At 38.3% G+C, this 15,987-nt stretch overlaps 1 protein-coding gene across 4 annotated transcripts in view; it reads right to left on the bottom strand.

The window, feature by feature from the left end:
* LOC138835945 (ubiquitin carboxyl-terminal hydrolase 34) overlaps window positions 1-15,987 on the bottom strand; it is a 205,512-nt gene that overhangs the window by 146,409 nt on the left and 43,116 nt on the right. For all 4 annotated transcript variants that reach the window (XM_070034520.1, XM_070034518.1, XM_070034519.1 and 1 more), the window contains 8 exons: window positions 11,805-11,886; window positions 11,633-11,725; window positions 9,273-9,398; window positions 8,983-9,112; window positions 6,373-6,408; window positions 5,596-5,726; window positions 4,713-5,335; window positions 158-372 (listed from right to left, as the gene is read on the bottom strand). In XM_070034520.1, coding sequence (XP_069890621.1) covers window positions 158-372; window positions 4,713-5,335; window positions 5,596-5,726; window positions 6,373-6,408; window positions 8,983-9,112; window positions 9,273-9,398; window positions 11,633-11,725; window positions 11,805-11,886 — 1,436 coding nt within the window. The remainder of the gene's footprint in view (window positions 1-157; window positions 373-4,712; window positions 5,336-5,595; window positions 5,727-6,372; window positions 6,409-8,982; window positions 9,113-9,272; window positions 9,399-11,632; window positions 11,726-11,804; window positions 11,887-15,987) is intronic.

Genomic DNA, 15,987 nt, shown 5'->3' with positions numbered 1-15,987 from the left:
ATATTTATAATAATTTCATTGTCTTGGAAAGCAAATTGTCATGTATTAAGTCATTTTGTCTATAGAAATTCACTAATACTACTGACTGTAAATTCTTTTAAACAATTTAATAAATTGTCTGTTTTCAAGAACATAATAGTTTACCATAAAATCTTACCTTGACTAAGATGTTCATGGTAAATAGATGCCAAATTGGGAAGATGTTGTTGGAGATGAGATGTTAGTTCTGCATGTGAATTAATTTGAACTAATTCTTCTTCACATCCAGATTCTTCACCATCAAAGTCAGCCATGTTTTTTTCTGATTTTGCACTGACCTGCGAACTACTGCAACTAACATCATCTGCACTTAACATATCATCAACCATATGCCTGTAACAGAGAAATCACAAACTTTAGGGAGGGACTTTATTCTCTTAAAATATTTGGCACAAATTACAACAAAATCAGAAACACAACTATGCTATTCAATTCTAGAAGAGGTGCAAGGAATCAAAAGTTTTCTAACATGGGATCCTGACAGCTTCAACACAAAACTACAAAGAAGGCTAAGTACTATGAAGGAACATACTTGCAGTCCTAGCTACTCAGAAAGCAGAGGTAAAATAACTATAGATCAGGGCTGGAAGGTGGCTTAGTGGTAGAGTGCTTGCCTAAGATGTATGAATCCCTGGGTTCGATTCCTCAGTACCACATAAACAGAAAAGGCTTGAAGTGGTGCTGTGGCTCAAGTGGTAGAGTGCTAGCCCTGAGCAAAAGAAGCTCAGGAACAGCACCTAAGCCCTGGGTTCAAGCCCTAGGACTGGCAAAAAAAAAAAAAAAAAAAAGACTATAGATCAAAGCTGTCTTAGGCAAAATCACAAGACTTTGAGAAAAACAAACTGAAAAAGCAAACGGACGAGGTGCATGATTCAAGTGGTAGAGTGCTCGTCTAAAATCCAATCTCCACTAGTCACCCTCCCATTCCAAGAAAAAAAGAAAAACCTACCAAGAGTAGAATGCTACTGGCTCATGCCTGAAATCCTAGCTACTCACGAAGCTGAGATCTGAGGATCATGGCTCAAAGCAGAAAATAAGTTAGAATCTTAACTCCAATTAACCACCAAAAAGTCAGAAGTAGAACTCTGGCTCAAGTGGTAGAGCACTAGACTTCAGCAAAAAAAGCTGAGGGACAGCAGTTCTAACCCCAAGTCTAGCACAAAAATAAAAAAGCTGCAAAATTCTAAATGTTACAATTTTACAATTTTATAATATACACCCATATTACATTTTACTAGATAGACAGCAAGACAGCTAGATATAAAGTCTTTCAAATTGTCTAATGAGTTATACACATACACACATAACTAGTTCTAAGAAAACTTTTAGGTAAGGTCAATATACTGGTAGCTATTATTCTATAAACTCAAAGTTACAATATAAAACCATTCAGTTTGCTTTCATTCATTTAATTTATTCATAAAACTATAAAACCAAATAAATTTCTGTAATTACAGAAAAATATTCCAATTTAAGGCTACAATAGCACTTAATATTAATTTGGAAGTACTGAAAGTGATGTGACGCAAATCAGCATGTACAAAACCTTGGATTTAATATGCAGAAATTGTCTCCCAATGAATTTTCTTTAACTTAAGAAAGGTATACTAAGCAATAAAATCATTTCTAAAACACACTTCACTGTGTACTCTAAAGGATATAGTGACAAGTAGTAACAAAATAACATAAAATTTTAGCGTTGATTTAGAGACGTACAAGCAACAATATGCACAGAAAACAGAAAGGGCTTTAAAAAAATTAAATCATTACGTCTTACAGAGTAGACCTATAAAATCTAATGGTATTCTTTTTACTTGAGTATCAAGACTAAAGGACATACTGTGATTTTCTGAACTGAATATATCACAACTAAGTTAAACAATGAAGTTAATTGCTTTGGAATACTGTAATTGATAAAGAATTCTGGGATCAATTTTTAATGTAACACCCATAATATCAGACATTAAACAATCAGGGCTGATTTCCAAATGTCCCTACTGGTAACTAAAATGTCTTCAAAGATAATTTTTGAGCTGAATATACAGCTCAATGGTAGAACATTTACTTAGCATGCACAAGGGTCCTGATTCAATCTCCAGACCCACCAAAAACTAGTAATAGTAAAAAATTATGTAGACATATTTGTTGTTACAAGTAAAGGAATGCTGCTAGCATCTAGAGATTGATAAGAGGTAAGTATACTGTTAAACATGCTATAGCGCACAAAGCAACAGCCTCATTGCTGTGGATTCAAGACCAAAAATTATCTGGTCCAATATTGTCAAGATTAAGAAACACTGCCTTTGACATAATGGAGAATAAAAGAGGAAACTGAGCACTGCTGTCTTACGCCTGTAATCCAAGCAACTCAAGAGGCTCAGATCTGAGGATCATGATTCAAAGACAGCTCAGGAAGAAAAGTCTATCAGACTCTCATTTCTAATTAACTACCAAAAAGCTAAAAGTGGAGTTGTGGTTCAAGTAGTAGAGCACTAGCCTTTAGCAAAAAAAAAGCCCAGCCCCTGAGTTCAAGCCTCAGAACCAGCACCAAAATAAAAAATAAGAATACATGTTTTACAAAAAGAGAAAATAAAATAATACATATGGATTTACTGCTCATGAAAGCTACTAAATGGAATTTTGGAAAGTCTGGCAAACTATACTTTTGTGAAATTCATCCTGATAAAATCATACATTCAGCTGGGTGCCAGTGGCTCACCCCTGTAATCCTAGCTACTAAGGAGGCTGAGATCTGAGGATCACAATTCAAAGCCAGCCCAGGCAAGAAAGACTTCTATCTCCAGAAAAACAGAAGTGGCGCTGTGGTTCAAGCGCTAGAACACCCGCCTTGAGCTGAAGAGCACAGTGACAGCGCCCAAGCCCAGAGCTCAAGCTCCACAACTGACAAAAAAAAAAACCATAAGTTCATATTTCACCTTTAATTCACATATTACTTCTAATGGCAACAATAAACAGTAGTAACGTTTAATGAGCATTTATTTCCACAATTACATTAGCTTATAAAATCCTTATAATAAAATTCATGAGATAGGTACTATGGTTATCATTTTGTAGGTTACAAAGTTAAAAGTAACTAATTTAAGTACTTTGTCCAATATAATATCAGAGGAATAGAAGCACTTATTGTAAAATACTATGTGTGGATTTTACAAATAATAAAAAGAAACTGTTCATACACATTAATATCCTAAAATTAAGTGATGTAAAATTTCCCTTTCATCACCAAGATTAGATGTTTCCACAAGTGATTTTACATCTGCTTTCAGAAAATTATTGGAGTTGAAGATTTAAAACTATGCTGTGCAAAATAACAGCCACTAAGCATATGTAGCAATTACACATTTAAAGTCACTGGTCTAACAAAATAGGAGATATGCTATAAATATAAATTATACAACTAATGGGGGATAGGAATACAGGTCAATAATACATTACTTGCCTACCTAATATATAAAAGTCCATAGAGCGGGGAGGTAGAAGAAGGAAGAGGAGAGAGGGAAAGGGGGAGAGGAGGGGGAGGGAAGTAGAAAGAGATTTTAGTTTCTTTTTTTGGAGGGGGTGCCTAGGGCTTGAACTCAGGGCCTGGGTACTATGCCTGAGATTTTATTTTCTTTTTTTGGTCAGATCTATTGTTCTACTACTTTAGCATAGTTCCAGTTCCAGTTTTTTTGGTATTTAATTGGAGATAAGCGTCTCATGGATTTTCCTGCTTGAGATGGTTTCAAACTGCAATCCTCAGATTTCAGCCTCCTGAGTGGGTATATAGCTGTAAGCTAATAGTACCTGGTCTAATTTTCAGCTCTAAAAACAGACTCAAAACACACACATGGAAGCTGGGCGCTGGTGGCTCACACCTGTAATCCTAGCTACTCAGGAGGCTGAGCTCAGAGGACTGTGGTTCAAAGCCAGTCCATCCAGGAAAGTCTGTAAGACTCTTGTTTCCAATTAACGACCAGAAAACCAGAAGTGGTGCTGTGGCTCAAGTTGTAAAGTGCTCACCTTAAGCTGAAGAGCTCAGGGACAGTATCCATGTCCAGAGTTTAAGCCCCATGACAGACCCAAAAAAAAGCAAAAAGAAAACCACACATGGGGAATACTGAGACTGGTCTTTATTAAGGAAGAAAATGAAAAACAAAAAAAAACACTGGGTATAGCTAAGGGCAGATAGCTCATGCCTGTAATTCTAGCTACTCAGGAGGCTGAAATCTAAGAATCATGGTTCAAACCAGCCAGGGCAGTCCCTGCAACTCTTATCTCCAAGTAACCACAAAAACCCCTGAAGTAGAGCTGTAGTTTAAGTACTAATCTTAATCCAAAAAAGCTGAGGACCGGTGTCCAGGCCCTGCTGCCTTCAAAACAAAAATTGATTTTTATGGAAATGGACTTTATTTTCCCTCTGCAGTGCTGAGGATTTAACTCAGGAACCTTGTAACCAAGTAATCTACATTGAGACAATAGTGAGAGCTTAATTTTGCTTTTTTTACATGTCCCCACACTACAAAGCTTAATATTACCTATGTTTGAGTTGCATTTATCTCTTTGCATTATTATTATTGAATAGCATTAATCAAAAGTAAATAGACTTAAGAAGTAGCTATAATACTTTCCCAAATGAAATATAGGGTAAATATTTTATTTTTAAACAGGCTTACCCATCATGGTGGTGGTGGTGGTGGTGGTGGTGATGGTGATGGTGGTGGTGATGCTGTGGGCCAATAAACTGGCGACAATTAAATAATTCATTCCCAATAGTCTCCCCAAGGAAATCCCCAGTTCGTGTGATACAAGACTCCTGAGAACCTTGTGCTATGTGAGCAGCATTCATTTCCCCTGAAATATCATGTTCTGTGTCTTCAGAATGAGCACAGGCATCAAGCATTCGTATCCGGTTATCTACTGATGGCAAAGACTCAGTGTTAAAAACTAAGTCCTTTCCCGTTCCATTGCTTGTCCCATTTCTTTCAGATGGACCTTGGGATTCCCCTAAGCAAATGCCTGATTGACTTTCTAACTTTCTGTTTCGAAGCTCTGTTCCACAACTGCTTTTGGGAGGACTATGGCCACGATCATCATCTTCATCTTCTTCTTTAAGAGCTTCAATATCTGCAATATCTTCTGACTGTACCTCACTTCCAGGGCTCCCAGCTGACTGGCTTGCATGGCTAGAATTGACCTCATTGCTAGATCCATCACTATGTCCACTACTGCTACCAGGACCACTGCTTCCATCTTCACCACTGTTGGCAGTTTCATCAGAACTTCCTTGCATGGATTCCTGTATTCATAAACAAATACATTGAAAATTTTAAATTAGAAAGAAAAACATAATTGATATGGACATATTGTGCTTTTCTAAACAGCTCTCCTATATAGTAATGTCCTTCTTTGAACAATACAAAATGGAACTAAAACTTCAATGTCCAAAGCACCCAAAGGGAAGACTCCACAAGGATTATGTTTATATTCCCAATACAAATAATAAACAAGATGGAAATATTTCAAATCCTGTTAATAGGGCAAAATCTATTTACATACCTCTGTGTCTGAAAGTCGCTGCTGCACATGCTTGGTTCTATTAATAAGCTGCTCATCCATTTCAATGTCACTACCTCCACTTTGATGTGTATCACTATTATCACTGCTTTGAGGACTTGCTGCAGGTGACCCTATACAAAGTAAGTTTTAAATTTTTTAATTCTAATTTATATTAATGTTTGCCTAGTAGACAAGGTTTTGGATAGGTCAGATGGTTCTGATGGGGAATGAATTTAGGGCCTCACACTTTGTAAATACAACTTCAGCCACACTCCCAAATCTTGTGCTTTTTAGCATCTTGGCTTTTCTCCAGTCCACACTGGACTGAGATTATACTACTTCCACTTCCTGAGTAACAGGGATTACAGAAATGTACCACCAGGCCTGCCTTGTTTTTGAAATAGGGTCCCTCTAACTTTTGCACCAGTTGACCTAAAACCAAAATCTCTACACCCTAGTAGCTAGAATTACAGGTGTGTGCCACTACATTTAGCCCCATTTGCTAATTATTTCTTAAAAGGATGGAGGTGCTGGTCACTGGGAAGGAATGATACGTAGTTCACTTGTCTAGCAAGCTGGAGGCTCAGTATTTAATCCTTCCAACAAGGAGGGAAAGGAGGAATAAAAGAGGTAAAATGTTTAACTGGTTTAAGATTTGTGTCTAGGCTGCAAAGTGAAATATATGACTCTAATACTAACATATTACTATATAAAAGTAATTACCCAAAGATCACCAAAATTATGTCACTGTTCATGCATATCTAAGACACAACTTACAAGGAGATGGGGCTGCTCTTCTGAGTTCTTCCTCCTCTGAAGAAAAAGTAAAAAACAGGAAGGAAACATTCTAAGTCACTGAGCTTCTTTGGACCAGTGTAATAAAACACAGTAAACATAAAAACATAGTAAACATAAAACACAGTAAGCAAGACACAATGGGAAAACCTTAAAGTTGTGAGAGCTAACTCAAAAAACCCTAGAATAGTATGTAGTGTCAGTAGACATAAGCTGGGTTCAAGTATGTCACAGTTTAGAAAAGTCCTTGGAGTTGGGGTGAGTGACTCATTGTCTGTAATCCTAGTGAGACTGTATCTGAGAATTTTAGTTCTATGTCAGAGGCAGAAAATTTTGAGAGACACTAAGCTCCAATAATCAGCAAAAAGTCAGAGTGGAAGTATGGCTCAAGTGGTAGAGTACCAGCCTTGAATAAAAAAGTCAACAGAGAGTATAAAGCCCTAGTGCAGGCCCAATTACCAGCCTAAGAAAAAAAAAAGGATACACAGAAAGCATATGACATGTTAAAAAAAATGTTCTAATCTTTAAAATATCTAGCCGGGTGCTGGTGGCTCACACCTGTAATCCTAGCTACTCAGGAGGCTGAGATCTTAAAATCCTGGTTCAAAGTCAGTCCGGGCACGAAAGCCCTGAGACTCTTATCTCCAATAACCACTCAGAAAACCAGAAGTGGTGCTATGGCTCAAATCATAGAGCACTAGCCTTGAGCTGAAGAGTTGAGAGACAGCACCCAGCCCAAAGTTCAAGCCCCATGACAGACAAAAAAAAAAAATCTCTACAGGGCTGGAAATGTGGCTTAGTGGTAGAGTGCTTGTCTAGCATGCATGAAGCCCTGGGTTCAATTCCTCAGTACCACATAATCAGAAAAGACCAGAAGTAGTGCTATGGCTCAAGAGGTAGAGTGCTAACCTTGAGAAAAAGAAGCTCCGGGACAATGTTGAGGCCCTGAGTTCAAGCCCCAGGACTGGCAAAAAGAAAAATCTCTACAGAAAGATGTTTTTGTTGTTGTGTTTGGTTTTGTCAGTCTTAGTTAGAGCTTAAACTCAGGGTTTGGACACTGTTGCTGAGCTTTTTTTTTTTTTTGGGGGGGGGGGGAGTCTGGTTGTGGGGCCTGAACTCTGGGCCTGGGTGCTGTCCCTCAGCTCTTCAGCTCAAGGCTAGTGCTCTACCACTTGAGCCACAGAGCCACTTCTGGCTTTTTTTCTTTTATCTTATGTGGTGCTGAGGAATCGAACCCCAGGGCCTCATGCATGCAAGGCAAGCGCTCTACCACTGAGCCACCTTCCCAGACCCCAATGTTGCTGAGCTTTTGAGCTCAAGGCAATCACTAGTAACACTTTGAACCACAGTTCCACTTTCAGTTTTTGGGTGGTTAATTGTATATGTAAAAGCTTCACACAGGGAAGTGGTGCTGTAGCTCCAGTGGTAGAGCGCTCGCCTTGAGCTGAAGAGCTGAGGGACAGCGCCCAGGCCCAGAGTTCAAGCCCCATGACCAACAAAAAAAAAAAAAAAAAAGCTTCACACAGGCTTTCTTGCCTAGAGTTCCTAGGATCTCAGCCCCCTGAACAGCTAAGATTACAGGTGTGAGCTGCCAGTGCAAAGCCTTCATCCCACCCCACCCCCAATTCCTGGGGCTTGAACTCTGGGCCTGGGCACTCTCCCTGAGCCTCTGTGCTCAAGGCCAGCACTCTACCACTTGAGCCACATTGCCACTTCTGGTTTTTCTGAGTAGTTTATTGGAGATGAGAGTCTCATGGCCTTTCCTGCCTCAGCTGGCTTTGAACAGCAATCCTCAGATCTCAGCCTCCTAAGTAGCTAGGATTACAGGCAAGAGCCACTGGCGCCTGGCCACAACTGTATTTTTGTCAATACCCAACTTTCAGGACTCTGGAAACATAACATAGGAGAGTCCCAGAAAGGGAAGAAGTGTGAGCCAGAAAAATTATTTGAAGTAATGGCTAACACTGACACATGGCTGCAGACTGTTTTGTAGAAGAAAAGAAAAGATTGAAGCTTTATTATCATCCTTTACCTGAAGGGTAAACCAAAACCAGTAACAAACAACATTTTTACTTCCATATATAGTCTATATTACATTAGAAACAAAACTTTAGACAGTGTAAGTTGAGTGACTCTTATCTGAAAAGCTTAGTCCTCATATTGCATATTGGATCTTTTCTACTACTGGCATCATATCTTCCTTCAAAAGTTGTAAATTTTGGGTTTGAAACAGGGAGTACAGGTCCTGAGGATTAAACTCAGGGCCTGAGTGATATTTCTGACCTGTTAGGCTGAAGACTAAAAATGCTCTACACTTGAGCCATAGCTCCATTTCCAAGGGGAAGGGGGTGGTTAATTGGAAATAGTAGTCTCACTGACTTTCCTACCCAGGCTGGCTTCAGCTGCCTTAATAGCTAGGATGACAGGTGTGAGCCATCAATACCCAACTAAAAGCTGTGAATTTTTGATAATTTTGAACTTAGGATTTTCAGATAGGAATGATCAACCTATACTAGCAGAAAATACTTTCAATTCTCAGTCATAGTCTCAAACTTTAAACAATTTCAAAATTTAAAAATGCATTTTACTAACCTTTCTTATTTCCAATGGGAATATTAGTGTTCAATAAAGATGCAAAAGAACTCTGTTTGGAGAGTTGAGCCTTAGCTGCCAATGCATTATTCCACAATGCTTTAATTAACATGGACGCCAAGTACAATGTCTTAAAAAGAGAAATTAAAAAATGGAAGTTCTTAATCAACACTGTTGTAAATACTAATATAATTGAAATAATTAAATAAGCTACTAGTGAAGTTATCTCAGTAGCAAGGTAAACTGTTATTTAACAAGAAAAAAATTGTCATTATTTCTATGCAGATTACCTGTTCAGTATGAACACTTGGCTCAAGAGCAGAGACCAAATTAAGGAGATGTCTAAGTGGTACAGGATCCAAATTTTTGATAAGTGATGGAAATAAATCATGAATATACCGACTACAATGTTTCAACTACAAAATAAGAGAAAATAGTTTTGGTGATTACTCACATTTAAATTATCTGTAAATTATTTAAAAGTTACACAGTCTATAGTCAAGAAACTGGCCAATATGCTAATTTTTATTTTATTGGTAAAATACTAATTTTAAATACCATAAATGGTAGTACAAATCAGCAAAAATAAATTATACTATTATCTTATCCAACTACAATTTTAAAAAATATTATTATTATCTTTTTAAGTAGTTGTACAAAGGAGTTGCCATTCAACAAAGTAACTTATGCATACAATGCGTTACCCTGCAAACTTAATTTCTTGCCTGCAAAAAGCCTACTGAGTAAATTTGCAGAATCCACATAGAATGATGATAGGTAAAACTTATATACAAATATTAATATTAAAAGCAGTTAAAGGGGCTGGGATGTAGCTCAGTGGCAAAGCACTTGCCTAGCAAGTGCAACGTCCTGGGTTCGATCCCCAGTACCAAAAAAAAATAAAATAAAATAAAATAAAAGCAGTTAAAGAACTGGGGTTTGGTGCATTGATAAATCCCTTATATCGAGTATCAGAGGTCCTGATCTGCATTTGATCCCAGCACTGAGAGAAAAAATAAAATTCTTTGAAGGCTAAGAGAAGCCAGTGCCAGTGGCTCACATACTAGTAACTCAGGAGGCTGAGATCTAAGGATCAAGTTCCAAAGCCAGCATAGGTAGAAAAGTTGGAAAGACTCTTATCTCCAATTAACTACTAAAAAAAGCTAGAAGTAGAGCTGTGGCTCAAGTGGGTAGGACACTAGCCTTGAGACAATGCTAGCATTGTAAGAAAGAAAGCTCAGGGAGCTGGGAATGTGGCTTAGCAGTAGAGTGCTTGCCTAGCATGCACAAAGTCCTGGGTTCGATTCCTCAGCACCACATAAACAGAAAAAGCCAGAAATGCTGCTATGGCTCAAGTGGCAGAGTGCTAGAGCAAAACAACAGCTCAGGGACAGTGCTCAGACCCTATGTTCAAGCTCCAGGACTGGCAAAATAAAAAAGAAAAGAAAAAAGAAAAAAAAAGTTGGTAAAGTAACAGGATACAAAAATCAACCCATATGAATCAGCAGCATTTCTGTATACCAGTGTGCAGAGAGTAAACTCAGGAAAATGATTCCATTTGTAATAGCCTCAAAAAAAAAAGGAGTAAGCCTAACCAAGGCAGTGAAAGATTTCTATAGCAAAAACTATAAAAATCTGAAGAAATCAAACATGACAGAAGGAAATGGAACCTCCTGTGTTCAATGATAAGTAGAACTAATATGAAAATGCTAACAACTGCCAAAAGTAATCTGCAAATTCAATGGAATCCCTAGCAAAACCCCAAAGATGTTAATCGCTAAGATTTAAATTTTTAAAAATTCATATGGAACAAGACAATTTTAGACCAAAAAAGTAATGCTTAAAGTATCACAATTACAGGCCTCAAACTTTACTACAGAGCTCTAAGAAAAAAAGCTTAGTACTAACATAAAAATAGGCCCAAAGGCCAATGGAATAGACTGGAAAACAAAGAAATAAACCTATATATTTACAGTTATCTAGTATATGACAAGAGAGCCAAAAATATATCTTGGAAAAAAATAGCCTCTTCAATAACTGCTGTTAAGAAAACTGAACATCCTTACAGAAAACTAAAACTGGATCCCTGTTTGTCACTTTGCACCAATATCAACTTAAAGACCTCAATGTCAGACCTGAAAGCTGGAATCCAAAGGTCTAATTCATCTTAATAATAAAGTACTATTTATCCAAATGAATGCCAGGAAATAGAAACATGTTTTGAAAAGGAGGGAAAACTGGAGGAGGCACATGAATGGAGGAAGAGTGAGCAAATGCAGTCATTATAGCCAATGTACATTATGTAAAAACTGAATCACTTGAGGGTAAGGAAGGGAAGAGAAAAATGGGGAGAATGAAGGAAGAGGTGACATTTGTCAAGAGGGTCTGTACTAATAGCCTAACTTATGGAACTGTAACTTCTCTGTACAACTACTGAATAATAATAATAATAACAATAATGATGATGATGATGATGATTTGTTTCCTGAGAATATTAGGACTGATTTCCCTCTGTTCCTTCAGTAATATAGTAAGACATGGTCCATTCAGACTTCCTATTACATTCCCCGATTTTTCATATCTTAATTTACCTCATAGAGAAGTGAAGCCCTTTGAAAAGGTAACAGTAAAAAGAAACTGTTAATATTACCTGTGCTGCAGCCCAAATACAGTCAATATGCTGAGTGCTCAACCGCCCTTCTGCTGCCAAGAAATTCAAAATCACTTGGCACTGTTTGATAATCTGGAAAAGGAAAACAATATAATTTTCAAAAGTATTCCTTTCTACAAAATACATAAAGAATAGAAAATCATCAACAAACCTCAATATGTAAATTTGGTCCAAATATATGCTCCACTACATTGTTGCTAATAAGCCAGTCTGCAAGTTCTTTTGCAATGGACCTAGAGTCAAATGAAAAAAAAAATAACATATTAAAAGGAAAAAAATTAGCTTCCCCTGTGTAAAAGGCAGATCCAGCTGAGCTGAACACCTACATTTGTTTTCATACAAATAATAAAAGTGATTATATACAATTTTTCAGACTATAAAGCGTTAACTAAAATGACCTACAAACATTCCCTAAATTTTTAAGTCAGTAACAAGTAACTGTAAAGATAACGCCTAGCATCAAGTACCCAGGTGAGACTAGCAATTCTAAACTTTGCCTCCCCCTTTAAAATTTCCATAATCACAAAAGAAGCTTAGAGACACTGCCCAGGCCCTGAGTTCAAGCCTCAGGACCAGCACCTAAAATACAGAATAAAAATAAAAACATAGAAAAAATTCCACAGTGGCACAGAAGCATTCAGGACTTTCTACAGGCTATAATGCAAAAGAGAAAGTAGGTAGCTAAAAGGGTGATTCCAGGGAAGATTATACCCAAAGCAAATAGTATAGGAGAGTAGGTAGAGAGAAATATTAAAACAAACTACTAATGCTTTTTTTTTTTTTTTTGCTTTTGTCAGTTGTGGGCTTTGAACTCTGGGCCTGGGAGCTGTCCCTTAGCTCTTCAGCTCAAGGCAAGCACTCTACCAATTGAGCCACATGACCACCTCTGGTTTTCTGGTGGTTAATTGGAGATAAGAGTTTCACAGACTTTCCTGCCCAGCTGACTTTGAACTGTGATCCTCAGATCTCAGCCTCCTGAGTAGCTAGGATTTCAGGCATGAGCCATTGGCAGCTGGCCAATACCCAACTGTCAGGACTCTGGAAACATAACATAGGAGAGTCCCAGAAAGGGGAGAAGTATGAGCCAGAAAAATTATTTGAAGTAATGGCTAACACCTGACACATGTGAGAAAAACATTCATCTACACATCAACAAAACACAACAAATTCTAACTAGACCACAGAGATCACATCATATGCATATGTTCAAAAGCAGTAAAAGAAAAACTAAGAAATCAAGGACAGTAGCTGACTTTTTAAAAATCAGAAACAAGTAACAGCTGTATTAGAGCAAAAGACTTTTCTATCTAATTAGCATGAAATCAGCACTAACTTGAAATGCATATTATAACATGTAAAGCAATTAACCAGCAAAAAGCTGAATGTATAGCTGTGGCTCAAGTGGTAAGGAACTAGCCTTGAGCAAAAAGAAAAGCTCAGGGACAATTCCCAAGCCCGGAGTTCTAACCCTAGGACCAGCACATAATGATGCAATAGCAGCAGATGAAGCAAAATTAAACAACAACAACAAAAAAAATCCCAGGGCTTGTGTGGCAGCAGTAGACTGTCAGTGTAGTCAAGAACAAGGCTCTCAGATGAAAGCCCCAATACAAAAAAGAAAAAGATCAAATTGTTATAAACATATTGACAAAAGTCCCAAAGCTGGCTGGTCAGTGCCTCACACCTATAATCCTACCTACTAGGAGGCTGAGATCTGAGGATCATGGTTCAAAGCCAGCCTGGGCAGAAAAGTCAGTGAGACTCTTATCTTTAATTAACCACCAGAAAACCAGAAGTGGCGCTGTGGCTCAAGTGGCAGAGCACTCACCTTGAGCTTAAGAGCTGAAGGTTAGCGTCCAGGCTCAGAGTTCAAGACCCACAACCAATAACAACAAACAAAAAAAGAAGAGTCCCAAAATATATAATGCAAAAACTAACAAAATCAAATGAGAAATAGACAGATCAATTGCAATAGTCAATTTTTACTTGCAGAAGTTATACTCTATGGAGTCACTGAATAATAATGAACTCAATCCTGGGAAAATATAATAACTATACTCTTAAACACTACAAATAAGTCATATATTGACTGCATTTTATAAAATAGGAGAATTAGGTTAACTTGCTTGGCCACCTGTCCTAACAAATAGTAGATTTGGAATTCAAACCACTCTTTATCCTTTGTATGAGCTCTGAAATAAAATGAAAATGTGATCTTGTTCAACTTCAGCTTACAATGTAAATGTTGGGAGAAGTGAAATTTTCACTGTTCTGTGCATGAGTAGGGCTATGAAATTGCCACGAGTATTGGCTGTGCAGTTATGTATGAATTAGAGTACATAGACGAATTCTTAAATACCAAACCAAGGAATAATGGTAATAAACTGTATTTAGAAACCTTGATGTCTTACTTTCAATATACAGAACCATTAGACAAAGAATAGAAAGAACATGGGAGAGAACATTACAGATCAATGAAAACTAATAGACAACCATAGAATAACCCTTAGAAACAAAAGAATAATCTTTTTTTTTTTAAGGTCCATAACCAAGACCCGAACTTGGTACCTGATGCTTTCACTCACTGGCGGTACTCTACCAACAAACCATGCCTCCAACCCCAGAATAATCTTAATACATACAAGGTTCTATGGTAGAAGCCACATGGCTAGAACATAAAACACAACATATAACCCAGTTAAAAACAGGAACTTATTCCTAGTCCTTTGTCAACTGTTTTGAAACCACAAAGATTTCATCCTGTAATGTGTGGTACTACTGTGATGAAAATTCCAAGCTTTTTTTCATTGCTCAACATAGAGGACTTCATTCTTAATTAGATCATGACTGGAGAACCCTCAGCTGGGCACCATGGGGCATGCATGTAATCTTAACTACTCAGGAGGCTGAGATCTGAAAGTCTGAGATCTGCACAGCTCTGTGAGGTCAGAGGTTACATTTCAAGTTTGTGCAGGAGGGTGCAATGACATTGAAACAGATTTTTTTTAAGGATACCTATACTCCTCTGGGACATAGAGTGATTCATACGACTAGCATTCTTTCCATGTTTATTAAAACTCCAGATCTTTAAAAAAAAGACTTCAATTAAGCATTAAATGTGATAAGTCTGTAAATGTAGTCATAGTTAATACTAAAAAAGTTTAAGCTGGGTCCTCATGGTTCACTCCTATAATCCTAGCTACTCAGGAGGCTGAGATTGAGGATCACAGTTCAAAGCCTGCCCAGGCAGGAAAGTCAGTGAGATTCTTATCTCCAATTAACCACCAGAAAACCGGAAATGGCACCACGGCTCAATTGGTAAAGTGCTAGTCTTGAGCTGAAAAGCTAAGGGGCAGCACCCAAGACAGAGGAGAAAGCCCCAAGACCAACAAAAACCAACACACACACACACACACACACACACACACACACACACACACACACACACACACACACACACACACACACACACACACACACACACACACACACACACACACACACACACACACACACACACACACACACACACACACACACACACACACACACACACACGGAATGGTGGCTCAAGTGATAGAGCACTAGCCTTGACCAAAAACCCCCAGGGACAACACCCAGGGCCTGAGGTTAGGTCACAGGACCAGCTGGCTTGTACCCTGCACACATGCACACTCAAAACATACACACTCAAAACATACACACACACACACACACACACACAGCTGTAAGTGGAACTATAACCTAAATGGTAGCATTCCACCCTAGAGCAAAAAAAGTCAATTGATAATACAAGGCCCTGAGTTCAGTATTGACACAGAGAGAGAACTTTTTTTTTTTTGGGGGGGGGGGGGCGGTCTAGTCGTGGGGCCTCAACTCTGGGCCTGGACGCTGTCCCTCAGCTCTTCAGCTCAAGGCTAGCGCTCTACCACTAGAGCCACAGCGCCACTTTCGGCTTTTTTTTGATTTTTACTTATGTGGTGTTGAGGAATCGAATCCAGGACCTCATGCATGCAAGGCAAAAGAATCGAACCCAGGGCCTCATGCATGCAAGGCAAGTGCTCTACCACTGAGCCACCTTTCCAGCCTTGAAAAGGGGAGGGGGGGTAGGAGGAGAGCACCAGCCCAGAGAATACTAACCCTCTCTTTTAAGCATGTGAAACACCAATTTGCAACCCAAAATATACTCCAGCAGAACTAAGGTATCAATCTGATTGTGACCTTGTATATTCCAGAACATGGAAAATTAATTTCTGTTGTATATAAACCAACCAAATTATAACACTTTCTTGTACAAACTTGTAGTAAGATGGTGTGCTTTCTGAAACCAATCA

The sequence above is a fragment of the Dipodomys merriami genome, unplaced genomic scaffold, assembly GCF_024711535.1.
Source record: "Dipodomys merriami isolate MVZ:Mamm:240054 unplaced genomic scaffold, mDipMer1.0.p SCAF_242, whole genome shotgun sequence".
NCBI lineage: Eukaryota > Metazoa > Chordata > Mammalia > Rodentia > Heteromyidae > Dipodomys > Dipodomys merriami.
Note: the sequence above shows the minus strand (reverse complement) of the source record. Positions and strands in the feature narration are given on the sequence as shown.